Source organism: Salvia miltiorrhiza, chromosome 1 (assembly GCF_028751815.1).
Source record: "Salvia miltiorrhiza cultivar Shanhuang (shh) chromosome 1, IMPLAD_Smil_shh, whole genome shotgun sequence".
Classification (NCBI taxonomy): domain Eukaryota; kingdom Viridiplantae; phylum Streptophyta; class Magnoliopsida; order Lamiales; family Lamiaceae; genus Salvia; species Salvia miltiorrhiza.
Genome location: NC_080387.1, coordinates 52,984,600 through 53,010,336, shown reverse-complemented (window position 1 = coordinate 53,010,336; position 25,737 = coordinate 52,984,600). Strand labels below are relative to the sequence as shown.

At 37.7% G+C, this 25,737-nt stretch overlaps 3 protein-coding genes, 2 long non-coding RNA genes and 1 other non-coding gene across 6 annotated transcripts; 2 read left to right on the top strand and 4 right to left on the bottom strand.

Annotated features, from left to right (window-relative positions):
- Window positions 1-7,077: 7,077 nt before the first annotated feature.
- LOC130993562 (uncharacterized) lies at window positions 7,078-9,307 on the bottom strand. Its single transcript, XR_009091704.1, has 3 exons — window positions 9,058-9,307; window positions 7,858-7,938; window positions 7,078-7,350 (listed from the first exon to the last, which is right to left on the bottom strand). It is a non-coding gene; the product is annotated as an uncharacterized LOC130993562 (long non-coding RNA).
- A 797-nt stretch (window positions 9,308-10,104) lies between these two features.
- On the bottom strand, window positions 10,105-11,136 carry LOC131009917 (uncharacterized). Its single transcript, XM_057937319.1, has one exon. The coding sequence runs from the start codon at window positions 11,134-11,136 to the stop codon at window positions 10,105-10,107; it is 1,032 nt and encodes a 343-aa protein (XP_057793302.1).
- Window positions 11,137-12,336: 1,200 nt separating this feature from the next.
- Window positions 12,337-14,568, bottom strand: LOC130993555 (uncharacterized). The gene is made up of 3 exons (XR_009091701.1): window positions 14,319-14,568; window positions 13,117-13,197; window positions 12,337-12,609 (listed from the first exon to the last, which is right to left on the bottom strand). It is a non-coding gene; the product is annotated as an uncharacterized LOC130993555 (long non-coding RNA).
- A 4,369-nt stretch (window positions 14,569-18,937) lies between these two features.
- On the top strand, window positions 18,938-21,415 carry LOC130993345 (uncharacterized). The gene is made up of 2 exons (XM_057918205.1): window positions 18,938-19,306; window positions 20,979-21,415. The coding sequence occupies exons 1-2, from the start codon at window positions 19,194-19,196 to the stop codon at window positions 21,184-21,186; spliced, it is 321 nt and encodes a 106-aa protein (XP_057774188.1). The 5' UTR covers window positions 18,938-19,193; the 3' UTR covers window positions 21,187-21,415.
- Window positions 21,416-21,689: 274 nt separating this feature from the next.
- TRNAE-CUC (transfer RNA glutamic acid (anticodon CUC)) lies at window positions 21,690-21,762 on the bottom strand. Its single transcript has one exon. It is a non-coding gene; the product is annotated as a tRNA-Glu (tRNA).
- Window positions 21,763-23,026: 1,264 nt separating this feature from the next.
- On the top strand, window positions 23,027-25,301 carry LOC130993405 (NADH dehydrogenase [ubiquinone] 1 beta subcomplex subunit 2-like). Its single transcript, XM_057918287.1, has 4 exons — window positions 23,027-23,251; window positions 24,095-24,140; window positions 24,265-24,306; window positions 25,054-25,301. The coding sequence occupies exons 1-3, from the start codon at window positions 23,142-23,144 to the stop codon at window positions 24,304-24,306; spliced, it is 198 nt and encodes a 65-aa protein (XP_057774270.1). The 5' UTR covers window positions 23,027-23,141; the 3' UTR covers window positions 25,054-25,301.
- Window positions 25,302-25,737: the final 436 nt, after the last annotated feature.

Genomic DNA, 25,737 nt, shown 5'->3' with positions numbered 1-25,737 from the left:
AATGTGGCAAAATCAATACTATTTTAATATTATAGTACCACTGCATGTCAATTAAGATAATATGTGGAACTTTGACATCAAATCTAAGTAGTGTAGTATCCGAACACGGCAAACTGTTGATTTTTATATTTTTTATACTATAATTCAAGAGACAATCATTCATTCATTACAACTAATTAGGCATAAAATAAAAGGAGAAGCTCAAATAAAAGGAAATATTAAAAACCCACTTGTCAATAGTAGAAGATGCTGACCAGAAAAGGAAGAATGTAGAGGAATATAGATGTCGGTAGTGTCCACTCATAAGAGGCCACGTGGACAACAGCTGCTACATTTGGGCCCACAACGTCAGCCCTTTGATTGGATTAGATATTTTATTTCGTGAACTACTAGCTGAAATTGAAACTCGGGTGGCACGTAATTAGCAGGACACGTGGCGGAATGTAAGCGGTCGATGCTTCCAGAGGTTCTCGGTGCTCGGAGAAATGATCGTGTGGGGCTCAGGTGTACGGTGAGCGCGTGACCGACTTTGATCGACGACAATGGGGCCACTATAGACAAAGTAGTCAGTGTGATGGTGCCGTGCAGCCTGAGCGTTGTAAGATATTATGGTCGACTCGAGCATAGTTGATTAAATTTATTATTAAGGTTAATAGTTGAATTAAGTGACTATAAATTGTTTTTCTGAACAAATGTAAATTATTTTGTTTAATAAGACTTCGTACTTTTGTTAGATAACATCAATCAATTAGATTGTGATATGTAAGATTTGTCCGAAAGACCGATTATAAATGGTGGTTAATCATAATTAATTATGGTCAATTTGTTGAGATTTAATTGTAGATTTGAAATTTACGTCTTGAACACATAAATTTAATTTATTTGATTGTTTATTTTCAAATTATAATGAATGAGCAATTAATACACAAATATTAAGACTTGAGAAACAATTCAATGCACAATTTGATGCTCGATAATGTATGAGAATTAAGTACACACTCCGAAATAGAGTCTCGTTTGAGGGGGACACGAATTTTTAAAAAGTTCTTAAAGTAAGTGTGAAGTAAAAGTAAATTTATATGGGTAACGTTAAAGTAATTGTAAGTGGATTAAAAATAAAAGTAGGTTTAGAAAAAGTTGTTAAGGAGGTGGGTCATCCAATGACAAAAAACAATACATAAGTTCATAAATGAGAGCGCTTTTGAAATAGTCATTTTGGAGAAGGAAACACAATATGGTCACTAATTGAAAAAATACAAAATCTGGCCATTTATTACTCCCTCCGTCTCAATAATGAAGACACACTTCATTTGGGCACTGTTCGCTATTTTATTTGACACGCCGCAAGTGTACGGGTGCAATTGTGTACAATAGCAAGCAAGGTCGTATTCCACATAGACTAATTATTATCAATGCCTATCCTAGATTATTTTACTCTATCTGGACAAACGAAATTAAGAGTTTTGTTTTTAAAACTAAAAAAAATAAATAAATACTGGAAACAAAATAAATCATGCTGCGAAACAGAGAAACAGATAAGAGAAGATTTCCCAAGTCAAAGGTTTCAACAGATTTTCCTAACTAACATGTTCATTTCAATTAATAAGATGATTCCTAAGGCAATCTCTAAGCTAGTTCATACCCACTCTCGTGGCATACAAACCGTTGATTACATGCAAGGCTACCGTCCCCAGATCGCACTTCTAACATGCAACTCCTAAAAGCTCATAGGATTAACGCCCTCACAAATATCAATTCCCTTTAGAATTAAATATATGTGTTCTATGTTCTTAGTTCAAGTAATAATTATCATCTCCCGATATCAAATTAAAACCTATGATTATGCTAAACTGGTGGCCAATCAATAAAGTAAACAATTATAACAATAACATAAAAAGGAATAACAATCTCAATTAATTGAATCAAACAGTCAGAAATTCAAATCATGTCTACTCCATAAACCCTGGGAAAAAGGGATTTTAGCCACACATAGACATATGACTAAAAATCAATATCTCAATAAAATTGTAAAACATTCAACAATGAAACCGTAGTAGAATTGAGAATCTTCAGTTCTTGCTCTTGCTCCGTTCTCCGTCTCCGTCTCTCTCAGGTCTCAAGAAAAGTAAAATATGATAAAAATGATAAAAGGTCCTTTCAATATGTTTCTGGGGAGTATTTATATGTCATAGGTCTAAAAATATAGGTCAAAACCGTGTAAGATCGAAAAATAGCTGAAATAATAGAAAAATCGCGCAAAATCTGTGCTGTCACGCGGCCGCGCGCCCAGCCCGCATGAGGCGCCACGAGGTTATGACAACTTTGCGTAACAATTTTGTTTTGGCTCGTTCTCCCTCGTCCGAACTCCGATTTACGATCCGTTTGCGCTCACGAACTCCCCTCGAGGCGAACTACAACTTCTATTTCAGCCAATTCTTCCAAATTCTGCTTCATCATTTCTGAAAATTCGTTCAAACAACAAGCAAGTGACAAGTTCTTGACCATAAACCAATATAAGCTCAAATAAACCATCAAACACACAAAATCCTCATAACTAAACATCAAATATGACACACCAAAAGGTAAAAATGCATGTTTATCAACCCCCCAAACTTGAACTATTGTCCGTCCTCGGACAAAACAAAGATGAACCAAGAATGAATCAACAAGAGCGTAGAGAAAAGTGGATAACATTGTGGCTTCAGATTTGTCAACAAAAATACCAACATGCATTTGTATCTCCAATCATCAAGATATCACACTCATGACTAGGGATGGCAGTGGATCTTGGACCCGGTCCAGATCCGTGGATCCAGATCCGTTTTTACGGATCTGAATCTCAATTTTTTGGACCCGACGGATCTGGATCTGGATCTGGATCTCAGTTTTGAAAACAGATCTGGATCTGGATCTTAAAATTGTAGATCCGGATCCGGCCCAGATCCGACCCGTGGATCCGTTTTATTTTATATATATTTTTTATATTTTATATTCAGTTTACTAATAATATTAACTAAATTAAAAATAATAAATAAATTATATTCAAAAGAATAAAAACTAAAAGTAATTAGATAAAAGTATTTTGTGTTATATTTTTCATGATGGAAATTAGATATTGTTGATTTTGTGAAATTTTTTAATTTTAATTTAAAAATAGTAGATCCATGGATCTGGACCCGTGGACCCGCGGATCTGACGGATCTGGATCTGGATCCAAAATTTTCAGATCTACGGATCTGGATCTGGATCTGGATCTAGTATATGAAAACGGATCTGGATCTGGTATTGGCCAGACCCGGTCCAGATCCGGCCCGTTGCCATCCCTACTCATGACAAACTTCAAATTGTGGTCTCAATGACTTGCAATCCTGACAAAAAAGATAAAGAATTTAAGATCTCTCAACTCTCAAGTGTGTCAATCAACATGGACGTGTATACGCTCAGTTCAAGCAAAACAAATACTTAACCATAAGCTTGTCAATCGTCTCACCTCTCCACCACTCAATGTGTGCTCCTATAACCAAGATAAAAAATGTCTTTATTGAGGGTTGTAATGTAGGCTCTTTGGTAGGGTAGGATATATTTGGCTAAGTGACTAATAAATACTCTCAATGTAGCACAATCACCAACCTTATAGCATTCTTACTCAACACAATCCTCCACCTCCCATAAAACCAAAATTTTCAATACGAGAACCATCACAACTCAACAATTATTTCTCCTAACATTATGTCTCTCTAATGCATCTTATGTACCCATTTTTTTTCCAATTCTTTTCTCTTTTTTTTTTCTTTTCTCCACCATTTTTTTTTCTTTTAACAACTTGTAGGGTACTAGGATTTTCAATTTAAAACCACAAAACATACTCATGATCATTCATCTTCACAACCCAATTATCTCCTATAAAAAAAAGTCTCCAAGCTCCCACCCATAGCTAAATCAAAGAATATGGAAAAATAAGGCTCAAATGGGGTGAACTAGGATCATATAAAGATATAGGACAAATAAGGGATAAATAAGCTAGCAAAGATGACCTTCTATCATCTCAAAGTTATTAAACACACTATGTGACCTCGAGGGAAAAACCAAGACAAGTTCTAGTAAGACACAAGCATGCTCGAACAATCACTCAAGAATAAGAAATAAGACTGTAAAATGGTGACAGTCAAGGCTCAAATCTCACAGCTTATTTCATTGATTGCAAACACATAGAGACCATGCTTATCATTCATCAATCATGCTCAATCTCAACAATATCAACACAAACACATGCAACATCACAATTTTAAAGCAGAAATCATCATAAGCCAATTATCCAACTAATCTCTACACTACTCACATCATCATCAAGGTAACATCACAAAGAAACCACCAAAGCAAGACTAAGAAAACTCAACGACAAAACAAACAAGAACAACCAAAGCAAACAGTGCACCCACAAAGACACATCCCCCCAAACTTGTTCACCACCAAGGAGAATAAGTTTGAAAAGGATTTGTGGGGCACGAAAACAAACAAACAAACAAACGAAAAGGAACAAACTAACCAAAAATTGGGTTACCTCCCAATAAGCGCTATTTTTAACGTCGTTAGCTCGACAGAACAACAACCTCTTCAAGGTGGCTGGTGCAAGCAGTGCTGCGACCAGCTGCTCCCTGCTCCATGCTTTTCATCCAAAACTCCTCCTTTAAACTTCCGATCACCTGGGTCCTGCCAAGAAGAAGGATCCGCATCAAATGTATTAAATACATCAACACTTACCTTGCCCGGATCTTTAGCTTTCTTGGGCACTTCATCTTTGTGGATGTGGCATGGTTCATAGACATGGAATGTTTGGCTTTCATCATGAACTCGCAGCGTGAGCTCTCCTTTCTCCACATCAATTAAAGCTCTTCCCGTTGCAAGGAACGGGCGCCCCCAAATCAGAGGAATTTTGTTGTCGTCCTCAATGTCTAAAACCACAAAATCTGCAGGGAGAATAAAATCCCCCACCTTCACGAGCACATTCTCCACAATTCCATGAGGATATGTGACCGACCTGTCCGCCATTTGTAGCCTCATAGATGTCGGCTTCAACTCTCTAATCGCCAGCTGCTGAAAAACAGATAGAGGCATGAGATTTATACTCGCCCCCAGGTCGCAGAGTGACCTTCCAAAATGCTGGCCTCCAATAATGCAGGAAAGTGTGAAGCTGCCCGGATCTTGGACCTTCGCCGACAGCTTCCTCTGCAGAATCGCGCTGCATTCTTCATTGAGATTCACCGTCTCAAACTCTCCCAACTTCTTCTTTCGCGAGACTATGTCCTTGAGGAATTTGGCATACTGCGGCATCTCCTGCAGTGCTTCCACCAATGGAATATTAATATGTACTTTCCTGAAGATCTCTAAGAACTTGGAGAACTGCTCTTGCCCCCTCTTTTTCTTATGGCGCTAAGGGAGAGGTGTAGTCACAGTTGCTGGCGAAGTAGCTTTTTGCTTTTCATCTTTCTTTCTGCCAGAAACCTCAACAGTGACCTCCTCAGCTCTTTCTTCAATCAGCTGTGCATTCTCATCTTTTGCCGTCATGGCCCCTTCCTGTGTAGTCCCGCTCGGCAGATCAACCATCTTAAAATGACGCTGGGGAAACGACATCCACCCAGGAGGACGCAGATGAGGTGGAAGTCGTCGGCCTTCCTCATGGACTCTCCACGATAGCTCTTCTCTCTCCATCTCACGAGATCCATGGCTACCTTCAGAGGTGGCTTCATTCTTCAATCCAATGGCCATGCACTGCTCCTTTAGATTCACCTTGGCATTGTTTATGAGATTACCCGACTGTTGGAGTTTGTTGACGGCGGTGGCTATTTGACCCAATTGGGTCTCGAACATCTTCATTTGAGTCCCCACAACAACTGCATTGGACTCTAGCTTTTCCATCCTCTCATCGGATTTGGACATGAACTTCATCAGCAACTCCTCTAGATTCGGCTTCTTCTCTTCATTTATCATTCCATTGGTTACTGAGAAGCCTGGTGGAGGTTGAATTGCATTGTTGGGATTCCCATACGCCAAATTCGGATGTGGACGCCCTCCATGATGAAGCTGTTGTCCATTATTATACCCGCTTTGTTGCCCGTGCTGAAATCTCCCGTAGTTTCTGCCATTAATATAGTTGACGTCTTCTACGCCTGTCGGGATCTCTACAGCTGGCTCAGAATTGCCAACAGTCATAGCATTGATTTTCGAGTTCATCTTTGCCAGCTGAGTCAAAATCAATGCCATGGGATCTGAGCTGGACGCAGCAGCAACTTTCTTCAACTGAACTCTCTTTGATGGCCATTGATAACTTGTAGTAGCCATGCTTTCAATGATCTCCATTGTCTCCGAGCTCCCTTTCTTGAGCAGAGAACCTCCAGCTGCTGTATCCATAAACATTCTCGCACGTTCACCACACTCATTGTAAAACAATACCACCAGAGTCCCCTCATCAAAGCCATGGGACGGGCACTTCCTCAGCTTCTCCTGGTATCTTTCCCATGTTTCAGCCAAAGTCTCCCCATCAAATTGCTGAAATTGAAGAATGTCCATCTTCAACTTCAAAGTAAGCCTAGGAGGATGAAACTTCCGTAGGAAAAGATCTGCTAGGTCCCCCCATACTGGATTGGCTCCCAGCTGTAGAGTTTGATACCACGACTTTGCCTTATCCCTGAGTGAGAATGGGAGAAGGCGGATTCGTATAATGTCATCAGGGACTCCATTCATCTTAACAGTGCTGCACAGCTCCAGGAATTGCGCTAGATGCGCATTGTGATCTTCCACAGCTTTGCCTCCATACTGGTTTTGTTGCACCATCATGATTAAACCAGTCTTGAGCTCAAAATTATTTGCGTTGACTCTTGGAGGCTCGTGAAAATAGTATTGCGGGGTGAACGCCTCATTGATTGGGGCCTGTTTCTGTGACAGCCCGACCCCCGGGAGAATAAGAAACGACTACTTAATGGGATTTGCTAGACTTTGTTAGAATAAAATGGGTGATATGTTCTTAGATTCGGGTAATACATTGTTAATAAAGGAGTGCCACAATTGAAGGATAATAAGTACAACAATTAGGATAGAAATTTTCCCAACCAGGATCAAAAGTTCGGAGTTCTGAGACAACAAGATAACACTTCATACTAGACATACATATATGCGAGGTTCAATTGCTAGAATGCGATTGCCAAAAGGGTTCATAATAATTAGGCTTAGAATATTTAAAGAGTCAATCTCAAAAGATATCCACCTAAGTGAATATTATGGCAGCGGAAATTATTATATGGAACTACAGCAACATCCTCCCTCAGCCTCGCACAACACCACCTGCCGCTCAACCTGCAAAAGGTTTTGAAAACAATTGCAGGGCTGAGTACTAATATACTCAGTGGATTTAGCCATTTGAAAACATTTGAAAATCCATTTAAAAGAATAATCCATGCTATGAACAGTATAACATAGAAATATTTGAAAGCATTCCATGCATACTTAAAATAAATTTGTGGATCCATTTCCAGTCTTTTCTCTATTGGTGCTTCACCTATAATGTGAACATGTGGGAGCAGCCCACAGAGGTCCACTACCATGCATGTTTCAGAAATGGGAGTAACCCAAATCTGACAGTCTGAGGCAAGTGGGAGCAGCCCACAATACCCCTTTGTGTGTACACAATCCTAACCAGGGCGATCCAATCGCTACGCCGGCTAGGACCCGATCGTTAGATAACATAGGAGCACTTTAAACAATAGAGATATAAGAAACATTTTAACATGGACATTCATTTGCATTTGCATAAAACAAGTAGAGCTCAATAACTCAAAGCATACTTTGGAAAATAAAACCCACCTTGATAGGACAAGTCTGTAGATAAAAGATGTACAATTCTCTTCTTGTAAAAGCAAAGCTAATTCCTTCTCTCAAGTGGACCTACAAGACAATATAATCTTAATAGGTCTCAAAATATCTCATGAGCTAACGATTCTACAATCTGCTAAATCTTAATATTCTACGCCCGGATTTTCAAAACTCAATTTAAAATCTTAAAAAAAATCAAAATTATCAAAATATTTTTATTGCATTATTCACTATGCAAATTCATATCATATTTCGAAATCACATAAAGTAAATAATCACACTTAATAAAATAAATAGTCTTATTAATAAATCAATTGATTAAGGACTTAACTAAATAATTTTAAGCAAAGCATGATTTAACAAAAATTAAATCAGCCCAACATCTAAAATAAAAATGCAGCCCAATACTCTTATTAAATCAAACCCATCTTGAATTAAAATATAAGCCCAAAATATTAATAGCCCAATATTAAAGCCCTAGCCCACAACTCATTTCCTTTATTAAAAGAAAATCACACACACACACACACCCACAAACACACGCACACAGACGCACACACACACACCACACGCACCCTCTCCCTTTCCATCTCTCCCTCTTCACGCTACTGCCGCCGCCGCCGGACGGCGGCGCCGCCCGACGGAGGCCGGCAGCCTGCCCCTCTCTCTCTCCTCTGACTTCTCTCTCTTCTCCCAGTCCTCTCTCTTCTCCTCTCTCTCTCTCTTCTCCCAGCCATCTCTCTTCTCCTCTCTCTCTCTCCCTCTTCTCCGTCGACGGCAGGGGAAGCCACCGCCGGCGCCGCGTCGACAGCAGCACGGCAGCAGCTGCCGCCTCCTCTTCTTTCTTCCTCTCGGCCGGGCGAGCAGCAGCACCCCGAAGGACCGCCGCGCCGTCCTCGCCACCACCACCTCCGTCCGACAACAGCACAACAGCAGCAGCAGCGCCGGCGCCGCCTCCTCCTGCTACGCCGAGCAGCCGATGCTGCTCTGCTTCTCCGGCTAAAACCGCCGGCCAACACCCCTCCCCAAAATCACCTCAAAACCCCTATCTCATTCTAACCTTCTAATTTCTTGAAAAGGTGAAGGAAAAATTGTAATATTTTCTTATGCAAAATTCAGTCTTTTTCTTATGCAAAAATTCAATCTTTTCTTATGAAATGGGCAAAACACTTGAGAAATATATATACTTACAGACTGTGTTCTTTGTCTTTGTGATGTATGGAGTATCAGATTTTTGATTTTTGGAACAGAACTTTCTTGAAGGGATACTTGTGATTTGAATGGATTTTTGGAGAGGGAAGAGAAGCTGATGATAATAGTATTTGCTGTGAATGATCTAATCTTGAGTTTTGGCAGATTTATTCCATGAGAGAAAAATGCATGTAAGGTGATTGGTTCAAAATGTGGTGGATTGCAGATGCATGTAAAGTGATTGGTTCACAATGTGGTGAATTGCAGGGTGAAACATGGCTGAGCAGATTTGGTGATTTAATGAGAATACAATACGTTAATCACTCACCAAAAACAAATTAAATAAATAAAATCAATTTACACTAATATGTGGGCTGGTATACACATATAAAAATGGGCCTAAAAATATATAGACAATCTTAAAAAAAATTAAATATGCCCAACTCAAATAGGTCCAACTCAAATTAAAAGTAAATGAAAATAAAATAAAATGTAAGATCATTTCCTTTGAGCTCGTTTGGTGTTAATATGAAATAAATTCAAATAGTCACGTATTTGCATTTAATCTCTTTTGGTAAAATTTGATAAAATCTTTTATTAAAAGAAATACCCTTTTTTTTTATCTACAAAAATTTTATCCGGGCGAGAATTCACTTAAATAATATTCTAAGTTCAAGTATTCTCGGGAAATCCTATTAGGAAAAATCGGGGTGTTACATCCTTCCCCTCTAAAAAAAATAATTTCGTCCTCGAAATTTGGTATATCCTGGCCAGTAAACTCGACTTCTAGTCTACACATACTTTCTCGTTTGTAGTAGTTCTATAAAGGCAAAATAATCCGCTTGCCCCATAAAGTTTGATCTTTCGATCGAATATGTCCATCAATCTCTTCTCATTTTCTGAATCTCAATATGACTAACGTGTCATGCTTCCTTATCATTCTCTATATATCATCTCGAAAGCTTCCACCATCATAGGTTTTAAACTTAACGTTTAACATGCATGTAGAGATAAAAGTATGAAGCTCTTGATGTTAAAGCAGATACGTCAATTTATGACGATTGTACCTTCTAAATCTTCAGGTGCTTGAGCTGCTTGTTGCTGGTTAAGAGCATAAGCCCTAGCATGTGCAGGTTCTCTCTGATTTGGTCGTTCATTGCCAATTGGTACCGGATTTTGCCTTTGAGGGGCAAAGTTATGAGGTTGTGGAATTCTCATGTTCTCATTATTGTTTGGACAGTCTCTGGCGAAATGCCCTGGTTGCTTGCACCTAAAGCAGTCGTTGGAACCTCTCTTACATTCACCATAGTGATTTTTCTGACATGTTGGACATAACGGCTTTCCTTCCGCATGTCCTTGTTGTTGTTGCCGATTTCCTCTCCATGGTTGCTTCCTTTTTCCTGGGTTTCCTTCATTTCCGTTTTCCCATTTACGTTTCATTTTTCCATAGTCTTGGGTCGGTGCTTGTGCTAACACATTCTCTTTTTCTTTTGGTAGTATTGCTTCGATGTTTAGGGCCCTGCTCAAAGATTGAGCATATGTTAGCGCTCCCTGACTTGCTAGTGGAACGGCTATCTCAAGCCGCAGACCTTGTCGAAACTTTTCTGCACATTTCTCATCTGTGTCAACTAGATGTGGAGCATATCGTGAAAGCTGGTTAAACATTCGGTCGTACTCAGTGACCGTCATACTTCCTTGTCGTAAATTCCAAAATTCATCCTGTTTCTTCTTCCTATAGCATCCAGGGATATACTTTTCATACAATCTTTCTTTAAAATCATTCCACGTGTACACCTCCCATTGTTCAGGGGTCAAGGTTCGTCGCACCGATTCCCACCAGAATTCAGCCTCATCAACGAGTTGAAAAATTGCGCATGTGAGTTTCTCCCTATCCCCACAGCCAACGTGGTTGAGTATCCTTTCAGTAGCTCTTACCCATCTCTCGGCATCCAGAGGATCACCGAGGCCATCAAAAGTTGGTGGATTATGCTTGCGAAACCTTTCTTCCACACTACGCTCTGGTATAATTCGTGGCGCATGTCCTTCAGGGTTAGGTCCTCTTTCTCCTTCACCAGCCATTCTGCATTCAATTAATAATGTTGGACTCCTTCTTCATTCTTTCTAATAAATTTTTTTTTGATACTGGTGACATAAGGATCCTTCTATTGTCTGAATCGATCGTTGGTTGTCTTCAAGTCATCCTTTCATGTATCGTGCTTTGATATTCTAACTTTCGTATTCTGACTTTCTATGGTTTACCCTTCCTTGATCATCTTTCTATGTTTTTGTCATTCTATACTTTCTATGTTCTCTCTGTCTATGTTCAGTGCTTTCAATGTATAGTCCTTTCTATTTCTAGTTTGTTCATGTCCTCTAAAATCCTCTTATCATAAAAATCTAAAGATATCCTTCATCAGTTCACTAAGCAACTATAGTCTGTCATCATATCATTTCTAGGTTCATAACCTAACTAAAACTTGTAATAACAGATAGTGGTTGAATCATCTCATGGTAATAAATTGCATATCATGCAGTTATGCAACATTTCCTTATTCAAATCAAGTTCGCACATAGTCTTGCATGATAAAAATGTTTTCAATCTCAAATTCATGTTTAGTCTCAATATAGGTTAAGGTTCCATACATGTTGCGTTTCAGTGTACGGACGTCTCCATACATGATCCGCTTCAGTGTATGTTCAGTCACAATTCATATCAATGCATTCAATCTTAAAACACATTCGTTCTTAAAGCATGTTCAGTCTCAACACGTTTGTAGTTTCAATACATGCTCTGTTACAATGCATGTTCAGTCTCAGTGCATGTTCAATCTCAATGCGTGTCCCGTCTCTATGCATGTTCAGTCTCAATACATGTTCATCTCAATGCATGTTCAATCATAGTGCATGTTCCATCTCAGTGCATATTCAATCTTAGCATGTTCTATTAAAATATTCATGCGGTGCATGCATTTCAGTAAACATTTTTGAAAACATGTTTAACATACCTTGGTTGAGGGCAGTGTGACGACGAGCTGAGGGTTGTTGTATAAACTTTAGAAGCCTAGAGATGATATCCTAGACTCAACATCAATGAACTTGTGGTCTCAGAGCCAAGAACTTTCGCTCTGATACCATCTGTAACAGCCCGACTCCCGGGAGAATAGGAAACGACTACTTAATGGGATTTGCTAGACTTTGTTAGAATAAAATGGGTGATATGTTCTTAGATTCGGGTAATACATTGTTAATAAAGGAGTGCCACAATTGAAGGATAATAAGTACAACAATTAGGATAGAAATTTTCCCAACCAGGATCAAAAGTTCGGAGTTCTGAGACAACAAGATAACACTTCATACTAGACATACATATATGCGAGGTTCAATTGCTAGAATGCGATTGCCAAAAGGGTTCATAATAATTAGGCTTAGAATATTTAAAGAGTCAATCTCAAAAGATATCCACCTAAGTGAATATTATGGCAGCGGAAATTATTATATGGAACTACAGCAACATCCTCCCTCAGCCTCGCACAACACCACCTGCCGCTCAACCTGCAAAAGGTTTTGAAAACAATTGCAGGGCTGAGTACTAATATACTCAGTGGATTTAGCCATTTGAAAACATTTGAAAATCCATTTAAAAGAATAATCCATGCTATGAACAGTATAACATAGAAATATTTGAAAGCATTCCATGCATACTTAAAATAAATTTGTGGATCCATTTCCAGTCTTTTCTCTATTGGTGCTTCACCTATAATGTGAACATGTGGGAGCAGCCCACAGAGGTCCACTACCATGCATGTTTCAGAAATGGGAGTAACCCAAATCTGACAGTCTGAGGCAAGTGGGAGCAGCCCACAATACCCCTTTGTGTGTACACAATCCTAACCAGGGCGATCCAATCGCTACGCCGGCTAGGACCCGATCGTTAGATAACATAGGAGCACTTTAAACAATAGAGATATAAGAAACATTTTAACATGGACATTCATTTGCATTTGCATAAAACAAGTAGAGCTCAATAACTCAAAGCATACTTTGGAAAATAAAACCCACCTTGATAGGACAAGTCTGTAGATAAAAGATGTACAATTCTCTTCTTGTAAAAGCAAAGCTAATTCCTTCTCTCAAGTGGACCTACAAGACAATATAATCTTAATAGGTCTCAAAATATCTCATGAGCTAACGATTCTACAATCTGCTAAATCTTAATATTCTACGCCCGGATTTTCAAAACTCAATTTAAAATCTTAAAAAAAATCAAAATTATCAAAATATTTTTATTGCATTATTCACTATGCAAATTCATATCATATTTCGAAATCACATAAAGTAAATAATCACACTTAATAAAATAAATAGTCTTATTAATAAATCAATTGATTAAGGACTTAACTAAATAATTTTAAGCAAAGCATGATTTAACAAAAATTAAATCAGCCCAACATCTAAAATAAAAATGCAGCCCAATACTTTTATTAAATCAAACCCATCTTGAATTAAAATATAAGCCCAAAATATTAATAGCCCAATATTAAAGCCCTAGCCCACAACTCATTTCCTTTATTAAAAGAAAATCACACACACACACACACCCACAAACACACGCACACAGACGCACACACACACACCACACGCACCCTCTCCCTTTCCATCTCTCCCTCTTCACGCTACTGCCGCCGCCGCCGGACGGCGGCGCCGCCCGACGGAGGCCGGCAGCCTGCCCCTCTCTCTCTCCTCTGACTTCTCTCTCTTCTCCCAGTCCTCTCTCTTCTCCTCTCTCTCTCTCTTCTCCCAGCCATCTCTCTTCTCCTCTCTCTCTCTCTCCCTCTTCTCCGTCGACGGCAGGGGAAGCCACCGCCGGCGCCGCGTCGACAGCAGCACGGCAGCAGCTGCCGCCTCCTCTTCTTTCTTCCTCTCGGCCGGGCGAGCAGCAGCACCCCGAAGGACCGCCGCGCCGTCCTCGCCACCACCACCTCCGTCCGACAACAGCACAACAGCAGCAGCAGCGCCGGCGCCGCCTCCTCCTGCTACGCCGAGCAGCCGATGCTGCTCTGCTTCTCCGGCTAAAACCGCCGGCCAACACCCCTCCCCAAAATCACCTCAAAACCCCTATCTCATTCTAACCTTCTAATTTCTTGAAAAGGTGAAGGAAAAATTGTAATATTTTCTTATGCAAAATTCAGTCTTTTTCTTATGCAAAAATTCAATCTTTTCTTATGAAATGGGCAAAACACTTGAGAAATATATATACTTACAGACTGTGTTCTTTGTCTTTGTGATGTATGGAGTATCAGATTTTTGATTTTTGGAACAGAACTTTCTTGAAGGGATACTTGTGATTTGAATGGATTTTTGGAGAGGGAAGAGAAGCTGATGATAATAGTATTTGCTGTGAATGATCTAATCTTGAGTTTTGGCAGATTTATTCCATGAGAGAAAAATGCATGTAAGGTGATTGGTTCAAAATGTGGTGGATTGCAGATGCATGTAAAGTGATTGGTTCACAATGTGGTGAATTGCAGGGTGAAACATGGCTGAGCAGATTTGGTGATTTAATGAGAATACAATACGTTAATCACTCACCAAAAACAAATTAAATAAATAAAATCAATTTACACTAATATGTGGGCTGGTATACACATATAAAAATGGGCCTAAAAATATATAGACAATCTTAAAAAAAATTAAATATGCCCAACTCAAATAGGTCCAACTCAAATTAAAAGTAAATGAAAATAAAATAAAATGTAAGATCATTTCCTTTGAGCTCGTTTGGTGTTAATATGAAATAAATTCAAATAGTCACGTATTTGCATTTAATCTCTTTTGGTAAAATTTGATAAAATCTTTTATTAAAAGAAATACCCTTTTTTTTATCTACAAAAATTTTATCCGGGCGAGAATTCACTTAAATAATATTCTAAGTTCAAGTATTCTCGGGAAATCCTATTAGGAAAAATCGGGGTGTTACAGTTTCTGCGCGCCAGCATCTTTCTGAGCATCCAACAACGTCTGCAGCTGTTCTCTCAATGCCCGGACTTCTTCTGCAGTGGCAGCCATCGTGTCTAGTGTGGCTTCTCTTTTCTTGCTGTTGTTGAGGTGGAGCGTGGCTTCAATCTCTGGATCAAAATCTTCAAGATGAAGATTCTGATAAGAATCTTCCTCTTGAAGATTTTGATCCAGAGATCGTGTGTTCATTCACTACCTGGAAAGCTCCAAACACAAGAATTAGAACCACAGGAAAAACAAAGAACATAAAAAAGTAAATAACAAAAATAAAATCCAGATTAGTCTCAAACAATCAACAGATAGTACTGATAAAAATCAGTCCCCGGCAACGGCGCCAAAAACTTGTTCGCTATTTTATTTGGCACGCCGCAAGTGTACGGGTGCAATTGTGTACAGTAGCAAGCAATGTCGTATTCCACATAGACTAATTATTATCAATGCATATCCTAGATTATTTTACTCTATCTGGACAAACGAAATTAAGAGTTTTGTTTTTAAAACTAAAAAAATAAATAAATACTAGAAACAAAATAAATCAAGCTGCGAAACAGAGAAACAGATAAGAGAAGATTTCTCAAGGCAAAAGTTTCAACAGATTTTCCTAACTAACATGTTCAATTCAATTAATAAGATGATTCCTAAGGCAATCTCTAAGCTAGTTCATACCCACTCCCGTGGCATACAAACCGTTGATTACATGCAAGGCTACCGTCCTCGGATCGCACTTCTAACATGCAACTCCTAAAAGCTCATAGGATTAATGCCCTCACAAATATCAATTCCCTTTATAATTAAATATATGTGTTCTATGTTCTTAGTTCAGGTAATAATTATTATCTCCCGATATCAAATTAAAACCTATGATTATGCTAAACTGGTGGCCAATCAATAAAGCAAACAATTATAACAAGAACATAAAAAGGAATAACAATCTCAATTAATTGAATCAAACAGTCAGAAATTCAAATCATGTCTACTCCCTAAACCCTGGGAAAAAGGGATTTTAGCCACACATAGACATATGACTAAAAATCAATATCTCAATAAAATTGTAAAACATTCAACAATGAAATCGTAGTAGAATTGAGAATCTTCAGTTCTTGCTCTTGCTCCGTTCTCCGTCTCTCTTAGGTCTCAGGAAAAGTAAAATATAATAAAAGTGATAAAAGGTCATTTCAATATGTTTTTGGGGAGTATTAATATGCCCTAGGTCAAAATCGTGTAGGATCGAAAAATAGCTGAAATAATAGAAAAATCGCGCAAAATCTGTGCTGTCACGCGGCCCGAGGCACGGCCGCGCTCCCAGCCCGCATGAGGCGCCACGAGGTTCTGACAACTTTGCGCAGCAATTTTGTTTTGGCTCGTTCTCCCTCGTCCGAACTCCGATTTACGATCCGTTTGCCCTCACGAACTCCTCTCGAGGCGAACTACAACTTCTATTTCAGCCAATTCTTTCAAATTCTGCTTCATCATTTTTTTTTTGAAAAGTAAATAAATTCATTAAGAAACACAAATGTGGAAGAGTACCAGCGGTACTCATCCCCAAGAAGTAGAGTACAGATACAGGCACTAAACAGCACACCAATCTCAAAACGCAAGAAAAAACAACAAGCAAGTGACAAGTTCTTGACCATAAACCAATTTAAGCTCAAATAAACCATCAAACACACAAAATCCTCATAACTAAACATCAAATATGACACACCAAGAGGTAAAAATGCATGTTTATCAGGCACGGAGATTAAGGTGAGGTAGTTTAAGGAATAAAGTGTTGTGGGTATTTGATTAAGAAGTTGTTTAGGGGCTTTATTTAATTTTATTTTAAATTATTTTAATTCTCCAATCACTCTCTCTCTCTCTCTCATTTTTTCTGACCACCACCGCCGACCATCGCCGCCGCCGTCGACCGCCATCGTCGATTCTCTCTGTTAAGCCGCCAAAAATCGAACCCAGAAAATCAAACTTAGAAATCGCAAATTATCCAAAAAATTTAGCATCAAATATGTGACTGCAAATTAAAAATTGGCATGGCTGCTGCCATCGGAGAGAGAAAGAGGCCGGAGCTGTGTGGTGGTGGTTCGGCTGCACAAGGCGGTGGTGGTTTGCCGGATCTGGGTCCGCCATGTATCTCGAGCGAAGCCTCTCTTTTTCTCTCTCAAATCGAACCTAGAACCAGATCCGCCTTCTCTTCCTCTCTCAAATCAAACCCATAGGTTCCGAAATTAGGGGTTGTGCGATGGCTGCTGCCATCGGAGAGAGAGAGAGAGAGAGAGAGAGAGGCTGGAGCCGCGTGGTGGTGGTTCAGAGGCTCAGGACGGTGGTTCGGCGGCTCAGGACGGTGGTGGGAAGGGGCGCCGCTGCTATCGCTGGATTTTCTGGTGGTCGGCGTCCGACGGATATGGGTGGCCGAGGTTGGGTGCGGGAGGTGGAGAGAGAGAGGGAGAGAATGAAAGAATAAATTAGGGTTTAGGTTATTTATACCAAGATTGGGTGTTAGATTAATACACTAATTTTACCTATTTTTAGAAGTGTGTCTTTATTATTGGGACAGCCCAATAAGAAAAGTGCGTCTTCATTACTGGGACGGAGGGAGTACGTGTTAAGACTGTTTTGCCCTTAATTAGGGCAGACCGGATTCGGGTTTGCGCGCAGGTTAGACACATATGATACTATTAGTGCCATATGTGCCAACAAAAAAAAATGCCATATGTGCCAACCAAAAAAAAAAAAAAAAACTAAGTATATGACACTAATATGGTCATAAGTACCATTCGTGCAACACTACATAAGAGAGATTATATGACACTAATATGACCATAAGTACTATTCATGCAGCACCCTAAATGAATAATCTAAATCATAAATGGATAATCTAAACCCTACGGTGATGTGTTCAAAATGGTCATATAATTGTACTCATCTAAATAATATCAGCACACAGGTTTCCATAATGTTCATGCATTGAAATCAAGGGTCTTAAGTTCGAACCCATCATCGCCCGATTGTTAGTTAATGTTAATGCTTGAAATTATAAGTTTTAGGTTCGAGCCCTCTGTAACGCACTTTTTAAATTTAATATCGCATATAAAGAAAATGCAATATCATGTATTTTTTGAATTTTCATATTTCTTTGTCTCACTATATAATTACTATTTTTTATATCAAATAACTCAAATTTGAAATATGCAATTCGTACGTCACACGAAGAAAAATTCTAATGATAACTGAAACGATCTTAAAATACTTAAGGAATAAATAATCTAATTAACGAAATACTCTTGCATGCATTAAACCAATCAAGCACAATTGCACACGACAGAGATCAAACAACAATACATCACGATGAGAAGATGGTACGAAAAAAAAAAAAGAGTGAGTGGTGTCAGATTTTCACAGTGAGGGACGGAGAGTGAGACTGTGAGAGGAGAACTATGATTGAAAGAGAGGAGATGGGGGCAACAGGTGGGAGAGAGACGTGCGAGAGGAGAGATGCGAATAGTGGGTGAGACGTATGATTAGGTTTAGGATGCATAGGGTTTTTTATGAATGTAATTAGTGAAGTTAATTGTCCGTAACTTTTGCCAAAAAAATAAAATGAGTTATACTACGTGGAACGATTCAAAAAGGAAAATGAGCCAAGAATAATGGGACGGAGGAAATATGTTTTAGCGGGCGAACATAGTAATAATATTGTTGAATGTTAAAAAAAATATCAATTCTTCTTGTTCTCTTTTTACAATTTAGTCCAGGAATTTATAACAAAGTCCAATATTTTAACAAAGTCCAATATTTTGTTAGATGCTCCAACTAATGTAGGGGTAATTTCGTACAGTTGTTAAAAATCACAACATACATAAAATCTTTATTAAAAAATTGAAAACGTTTCTTTGTTTTCCTCTTCATTTCCCTTATTCCATCCCCGATCGTCAGTTGAAGATCGCCGTCGCCGGTAGTCAGCTTCTCTGCCGTCGACGACCTCCTCCACACATCAACACGATTCGATTGGTTCCGAATTCGATTGCGTATCGAATACATCATAAATCACGTGTAGTAGAAGAGGAGGCGGCGTAGAGAAAGGGGGAGAAGGAAACCAGGCGCGGCGGCGCGTGTGATCAGAGATAATGATTACGCGATCAAATTTGGCGGAGCAGCTGAGAGAGTATCAGATTCGGTCGAAGCATGATTGGGCTTCCGTTTCCTTTTTCTCCTCAACAACCAATCTCGCCTCTTCGAGGTATGTACTCAATTTTTTTCTTAAAATGGAATTAGTCTCTGTGGTATTTACTCATGTTTTTATTAATAGCAGCTTGTTTTAGTTTTCTTTCATTCATTATCGTTTATGGAAGGGATTGCGTAGTTTTAGGTGAATTGGTGTGAGGTTCTGCGTTTATTGAATACTGTTGCTATAAGTATATATGATCTTGGGTTTTACGTGCTGCGCCTCTTTTGTTCAATATCGAGGAATTAAATATTGGTATCAGAGAATCTGGACATGATATAATCATAATTGAATTTTGATACTGTTGATTGTGATTAACGTTAGCAATTAGCAAATGTTCATAACTAGAAGTTTCCTGACATGCTGAATAGTTGGAAGTTTATGTTGGCAATTGTGTATCAAGTATGGCAGATGATTATTTTAATTCACAGACATAGTTTTGTCTTTCAAGAGCTGTTAATAAGAATGTTAACTGATAGAACTTTCTCTGCGTTCTCTTCCTCGCCCCCCGGGTATGTTTAGGTATACCCACAAGTAGATATATGGCAAAATAAAGGAGAAACAATTACTTGCAATGTGAGAAGAGCAATCCTTGGCAATGATCTCATAGAAAAAGGTTTAAAAAGCTTAGAGATAACTGTTGATATTCATTATAAGGTCAAACTATCTAGTGTGCACTCTCTACATAGCACCTATAACTCCATCATTGAAGTTTACCTAAATGGAAGCGAAAAAGACAATGACCTCATATTAAATAAGGAAACAAACAGATCAATGTCTGAAACTGAATATACAAGTCAGTTATATTGGTTGCATTTAGGAACATCTGCAAACCTGCCATTAGTATATCATAATCTAACTACAACTCAGTTGAACTGTTTATATGCGGGAGCATGTCTGAATGTGCATAATGACAATACACTCAGGTTTGCAGCTAGCTATGTCTCATATGGCATTTTGATTATCCTTGGATTGCAAAACTATTTAGGTCAAATAATGAGTCTATTGAATTAGGTCAAATTTATGGAAACTCTTTCTTCGATTTTGTGCTCAAAAGTTTACCACTTTGGGGACATCGCAAGATTCAAATGAAGGATTTCCTTGAGCTTATCTTAACTCTTCAAAGCAAATCTGCTAGAAGATTCTGCCTTTCTATTTCCAGATCTAGAATCTAATAGCAAGTGTACATATAAAAGTTTATGCAATAAATCACTGTGAGAACTACTCAAGTTGGTTTTTCCAGTGAAGCTAAGGTTAAAAGTCTCCTATTTGTTTGTAAAATAACTGATTTATCATTAGTAATACAGAGGGGCTTCATGTCAAGTTGTCAACTATGCAAAATAATCAGTAAATTGTAACGATTTTAGCGAGGTCATCGGTCAGTTATCACTTACTTGGTGATGAGCTCCGTTTGGTATGTGGGACTTGTTCCCCCAATAATCTCAGTTCACCTAGATAATAATTCGTGCTGCTTTTTGGAACTACTATCTGGTTGACATTGTCATTCTTGGAATCACATTATAATTGGTATTTGCTACGGTAATTGGTTCTTGTTTTGTTGATATAGGTTGGAAGTCTTCAAACTTAGATATTCATTTTTCCAGATTCAGTTATTTTTCAGTTAATTACTTCACACCGTCCTCGACTTTTAATGCGTGCCTTTTCTTTTTTTCCTTTGTGTTTGCAGGGTTGATGTTGCAATCTTTGTCATATGGGAACTTGTCATACTGGCATTCCTTGTTTTCTCAGCTGTTTCGTTATATTTTAGGCACATGAGGCTAGCTATTATTTTTATATTCATTACTATGCTATTGCTTTTATTAATGAAAATTAGCAAGAAAGTAAGACTTGCTCGGAAGAAGAAGCGAAGGATGCTTCTACCTTTGTCTATGTAATTGGGAAATTTCTGACCAAAAGCATTAGCTCCTTTTTTCTTCCATGTAGATTGTAAGGATTCTTGATCATTGCACTTGGTCATTTTTTTTACTTTTCTTGATTTGAGGTCTGTAATTGTATGTCATGCTAGATGACGAAAGCTTGTAAACATGCACAAGGTGTTGGAATTTTTTACTGTTAGGTGGCTGGATTTTTTAATGCCTCAAATGATAGGTAAGCTGCCTTCAATTCTAGTCGCTTCTATTGCTATGAATCTTCATATTTCACTAATAGCCAATAGGCAATGAATAGAGATACGGACTATCTTATACCATCACTTAAATAAGTAAAATTTGATGAATTTTTTGGATTCAAGCTTCTTCTAAGATATGTGTATTTTAGTTCACAAGTGACTGTATAATGAGTAAATGGAACTATAAAATACAAAATATAAAATCTGATAAAAAAAATTCACAAAAAAAAATCTGATAAAAAAGGTTGCAATTTTCTTTTAAAAAAAATGTTCCGTTGCCGGGACTTGAACCCGGGTCTCTCGGGTGAGAGCCGAGTATCCTAACCAACTAGACTACAACGGATTGTTGATACTCAATGTTTCGTTTTATTTAAAACATGTTTTGTTTTTTCTTTTTTTCAATGACTTTTGAATTATTATTGAATTTTAAGAAATACTTATCATTTATTGTTGAGATTTATTTTTCTTTTATAAATGACTTTGATTTATATAATCTATATACTTCCTCCGTCCACAAAAAATAGTTCATTTTTGCAATTTTGGGATGTCCACAAAAATTAGTCCATTTTTATTTTTGAAATGTTTCTCTCACATGGTGGGACACTTTTTTTCCACTAACAATACAATTAATTATCATTATTAATACTCCCTCCGTCCATGATTTAATGCCCTATTTGGGTGTGGGCACGGAGACTAAGAAAGTTGAAAAAGGTGTTGTGGGTAAAATATAAAGGTAGTTGACTAAAGTGATAAAGGTATTGTGAGTGGGTCCATTAGTGATAAAGTGTAGTAAATATAGAATATAAAAGTGATAAAGATGTTTTAAGGTGGGTCCATTAATGACAAAAGGTAGTAATTTTAAATAAAGAGGGAGGGTAAAATGGTACAAAAAGTAAAACGGGGCATTAAATTGTGGACAATTTTCTAAGGCCAAACAGGGCATTAAATCATGGACGGAGGGAGTACTATTTTTTAAGTGGGACCCCAGACCCTTCCTCCACTTACAATATCTTAACAATTTTCATTAAAATCCGTATCATCCCCCTTTAGGACTATTTTTAGTGGACGGAGGGAGTATTTATGATAATGAATTTTTATAGGCGACTTTTAAATTGTAGAGTTTTTGTGTGTAAACTACTAAAATTTATAAGATTAAGTTTTATTTAAGTTTTCCAAGTTTTGTATGTAAATTCATTTTAATTTTTTCATAGGTCAAGTTTTGATTTTTTTTTGAAGTTACAAATAAATTATGTTATCATGAATTAATTAAGATTTTTTTATGGCCTGGACTTATCTGAATTTCTCAATGAAAATATATCATCCACAAGATTAAAAATGTTAAAAGTAACATTAAATAGTGATTGTGAAGCTTCTATAAGTATTAACAAAAAAGAAAAAGTATACATGTGTTGATCTAACGATAGAATGATTAATGTCTAATGTTAAAGATTTTGAGTTCGAGTTTATCCTCCACAATCTTTGATTTTCTTTGTTAATTTATTAATTTATCAAAAAAAGAAAATAAAAATAAAAAAAGAGAACAATGAAACGATGAGTTTGAATTGGAAATATAGAATAGTTTGGGTACAATATGAGATATTCGAAAACTTCGAGGGCAGTTTAAAGTTCCTATTTTGATCTTCATTTCAGTTTCCCCCAAATTACGAAGCTCTTCCATCAGGTTAACCCTAGCTGAAATTCAATTAGCAATCCGGCAAGAAAATGGGCGGAGGACACGGCCACGGCCATGGCATCACGTACAAAGGCGTGACTCTGCATCAGCCTAAGCGCTGGCACACTGTCACTGGCAAAGGCCTCTGTGCCGTCATGTGGTGAGAAACTGCTTACATACATTCCTACATTTCACTTTCGACACGCATTGAAATGGTTGATCGGTTTCGGAGTAATTGACGTGTACGTGTTAGATTAGTGTCCATCGCGAATTGAAATCGATTCCGGTTACAATTATTTTGTTGAGCTGATTGTAGCTCTAATTGGTTGGTTGTTTTCGATGTTAGATCTGTACGGTCTTCAATTGGAATTGATATCCTTGAGTATTTGACTATTTTAGCCTTTTTCTAATGCGTTGGTGCGTGGGTGGGGGGGGATTGTGTGTCTATCTGTGTTTTAGATGTTGGTTTTGGTTAGGTAGATGTCCCTTCCTGGAGGTCCGAGTCAATTTCAAGTTTGAGTTGAGGAATGTAATAAGCAGTAGATGATCAGTTTATTCTATGGGAGGTGGCATTCTTGATGAGCTGAAAGATTTTCCCTAGAGGAATTGGAGAATGTGCGTTTTCAGATGATACCTAGGACGCCATGAGTCAATCCTATGTGAAGTTTTGTTCTTGTACTAGTTGAATTTTGAATAGGTAGTGGTGAGTCCTCGAAAGAATTCGCGTACAGCATTGGGTGATGAGTTTCGTGACTATACATGATTTATTCCTTCTTTTGGTATTGTTATTGAATTATCATTTACTTAAGAGGTTACAAGATGTTGTCAGTTAATATCCTTATAATCTGCCATTATTTACTTGATATTCTTATGAAGAATGTCAGTTACATGAAGTAACTTCCATGAATGGTTGCGCTCTGAACCTTCTACCACTGAGTTTTATGTGGCATATGGCTCTAAAATTTGCCTTTGATTTATGCTATTAACATGTTCCAGTTTTCAGGTTTTGGATTCTCTATAGGGCAAAACAAGATGGCCCTGTTGTGTTGGTAAGTGTTGATTTTTCTGGTTGTGTACGTTGTAATAACACCTATATATATATATATATATAGGTGTTATGCCTTAAAGTAGCACTGTTATATGGTTTTATGAAGTAACTTCACATGCTCTTAGGGCTGGAGACATCCTTGGGAAGGTCATGATGATCATCACTAGGTAAGTTTTTAATTCCCATCTATTTGATTACTCTGACTCATTTGGTATTAAGTCTGTGGATATCACATATCTAACATCCAATTATTATATTGCATGTAAATTTGTTTATCCTTTTCCTATCGAAGATGCTACTAATGTTAATTTATAAAGAACAATGAGTGAAACTGTAAATAAAACCATTTCTTGTAGAAACCAAATACTTTATGCTTGAATCTGGGTGGAAGTATAGATGGTATATTTATAGTTTTATACAGGTCTCGACATTTATGCAACTCAATATGATCTATTTTCCAAGTATTGCAACTGGTTGCTGCTAAACAACTCAACAATACTTAATACACATTTAGATTTGCTATAGGCTATAGCCCTTCTTGCATACCCCCTGGTTTCTTTGAGGTGTAGTGTTTTTAGCTTAGGCAATGTAGATTTTCCTTATTTGATTCTTTGAAGGATTGTTGGTTTTAGCGGTGAACCAGCTAAGTTTAGTTGCATAGCTACCCGGTAGTTAACTGCTAGTTCCCTGATTTGTTTCTGAGATCTTCATTTGGGATAATGGGTATCATCTTTTTACTTTAACTGTGTCGACTGTAGTAGGGTTTGTTGCTTAAAGAATTGAGTCTTTTATCTTTGTCATGAGTCATGACCACATATTTTCCCTTCCACAATAATAATATACTGGCATGATAAATATTTCAAGCTTACAACTCCGCAACGTGTTCTTCATAGTCTCTTGTGCCCTTTTTCCAGAACTGTGGTGCAATTCTAATATGGAACGTGAAGCAACTCTACCGATCTTTTGTTGGGTTGAGCAACTCTCTTTGAATGTTATGTACAATAAATCGACTGAGGAGAAGTCGACTTAGCTTGAGACATTGTACAAGTTTTTTGGACTCTGTTTATTTTCAGTTCTGCTATCTGGTTTATCTATATTATGTTTCTTGTTATGTAATACCATTCCAATATGAGAATCTACTCTGCATTTACTGGGTAGAAAATCGTATCCTTCTCTGCATTAAATTTTAAGCTTCAGAAAGTGTTCGCCGTAAAAAATAAGTTTTACTTGTTCAAAAACTTTGGTAATCATAGTTTTTTGGTAGCTAATCGTTCTTTTGCTGACGAAATTCAAAACTTTAAACTGTCTGATCAAAACAATATTTAAATTTTCAACCACAAAATGCAACATAAAAAAAATAAAAATAATTGAATTCTATACAAAATCTACCAAAGTTAATAACCGAATGCTTATAAAATCTACTAACAACTATGGATATTAATCACCTTATAGGGGCAAGTGGTATAAAATTTTGGGCATCACTTTTATTTATTTATTGGACAAGGTATAATTTTATACACAAGGAATCTATATCTTTATATATATAAAAGCACAATCATTTTTAAAAATAGTACGTTATATTTTCCCGTAAAAAATTA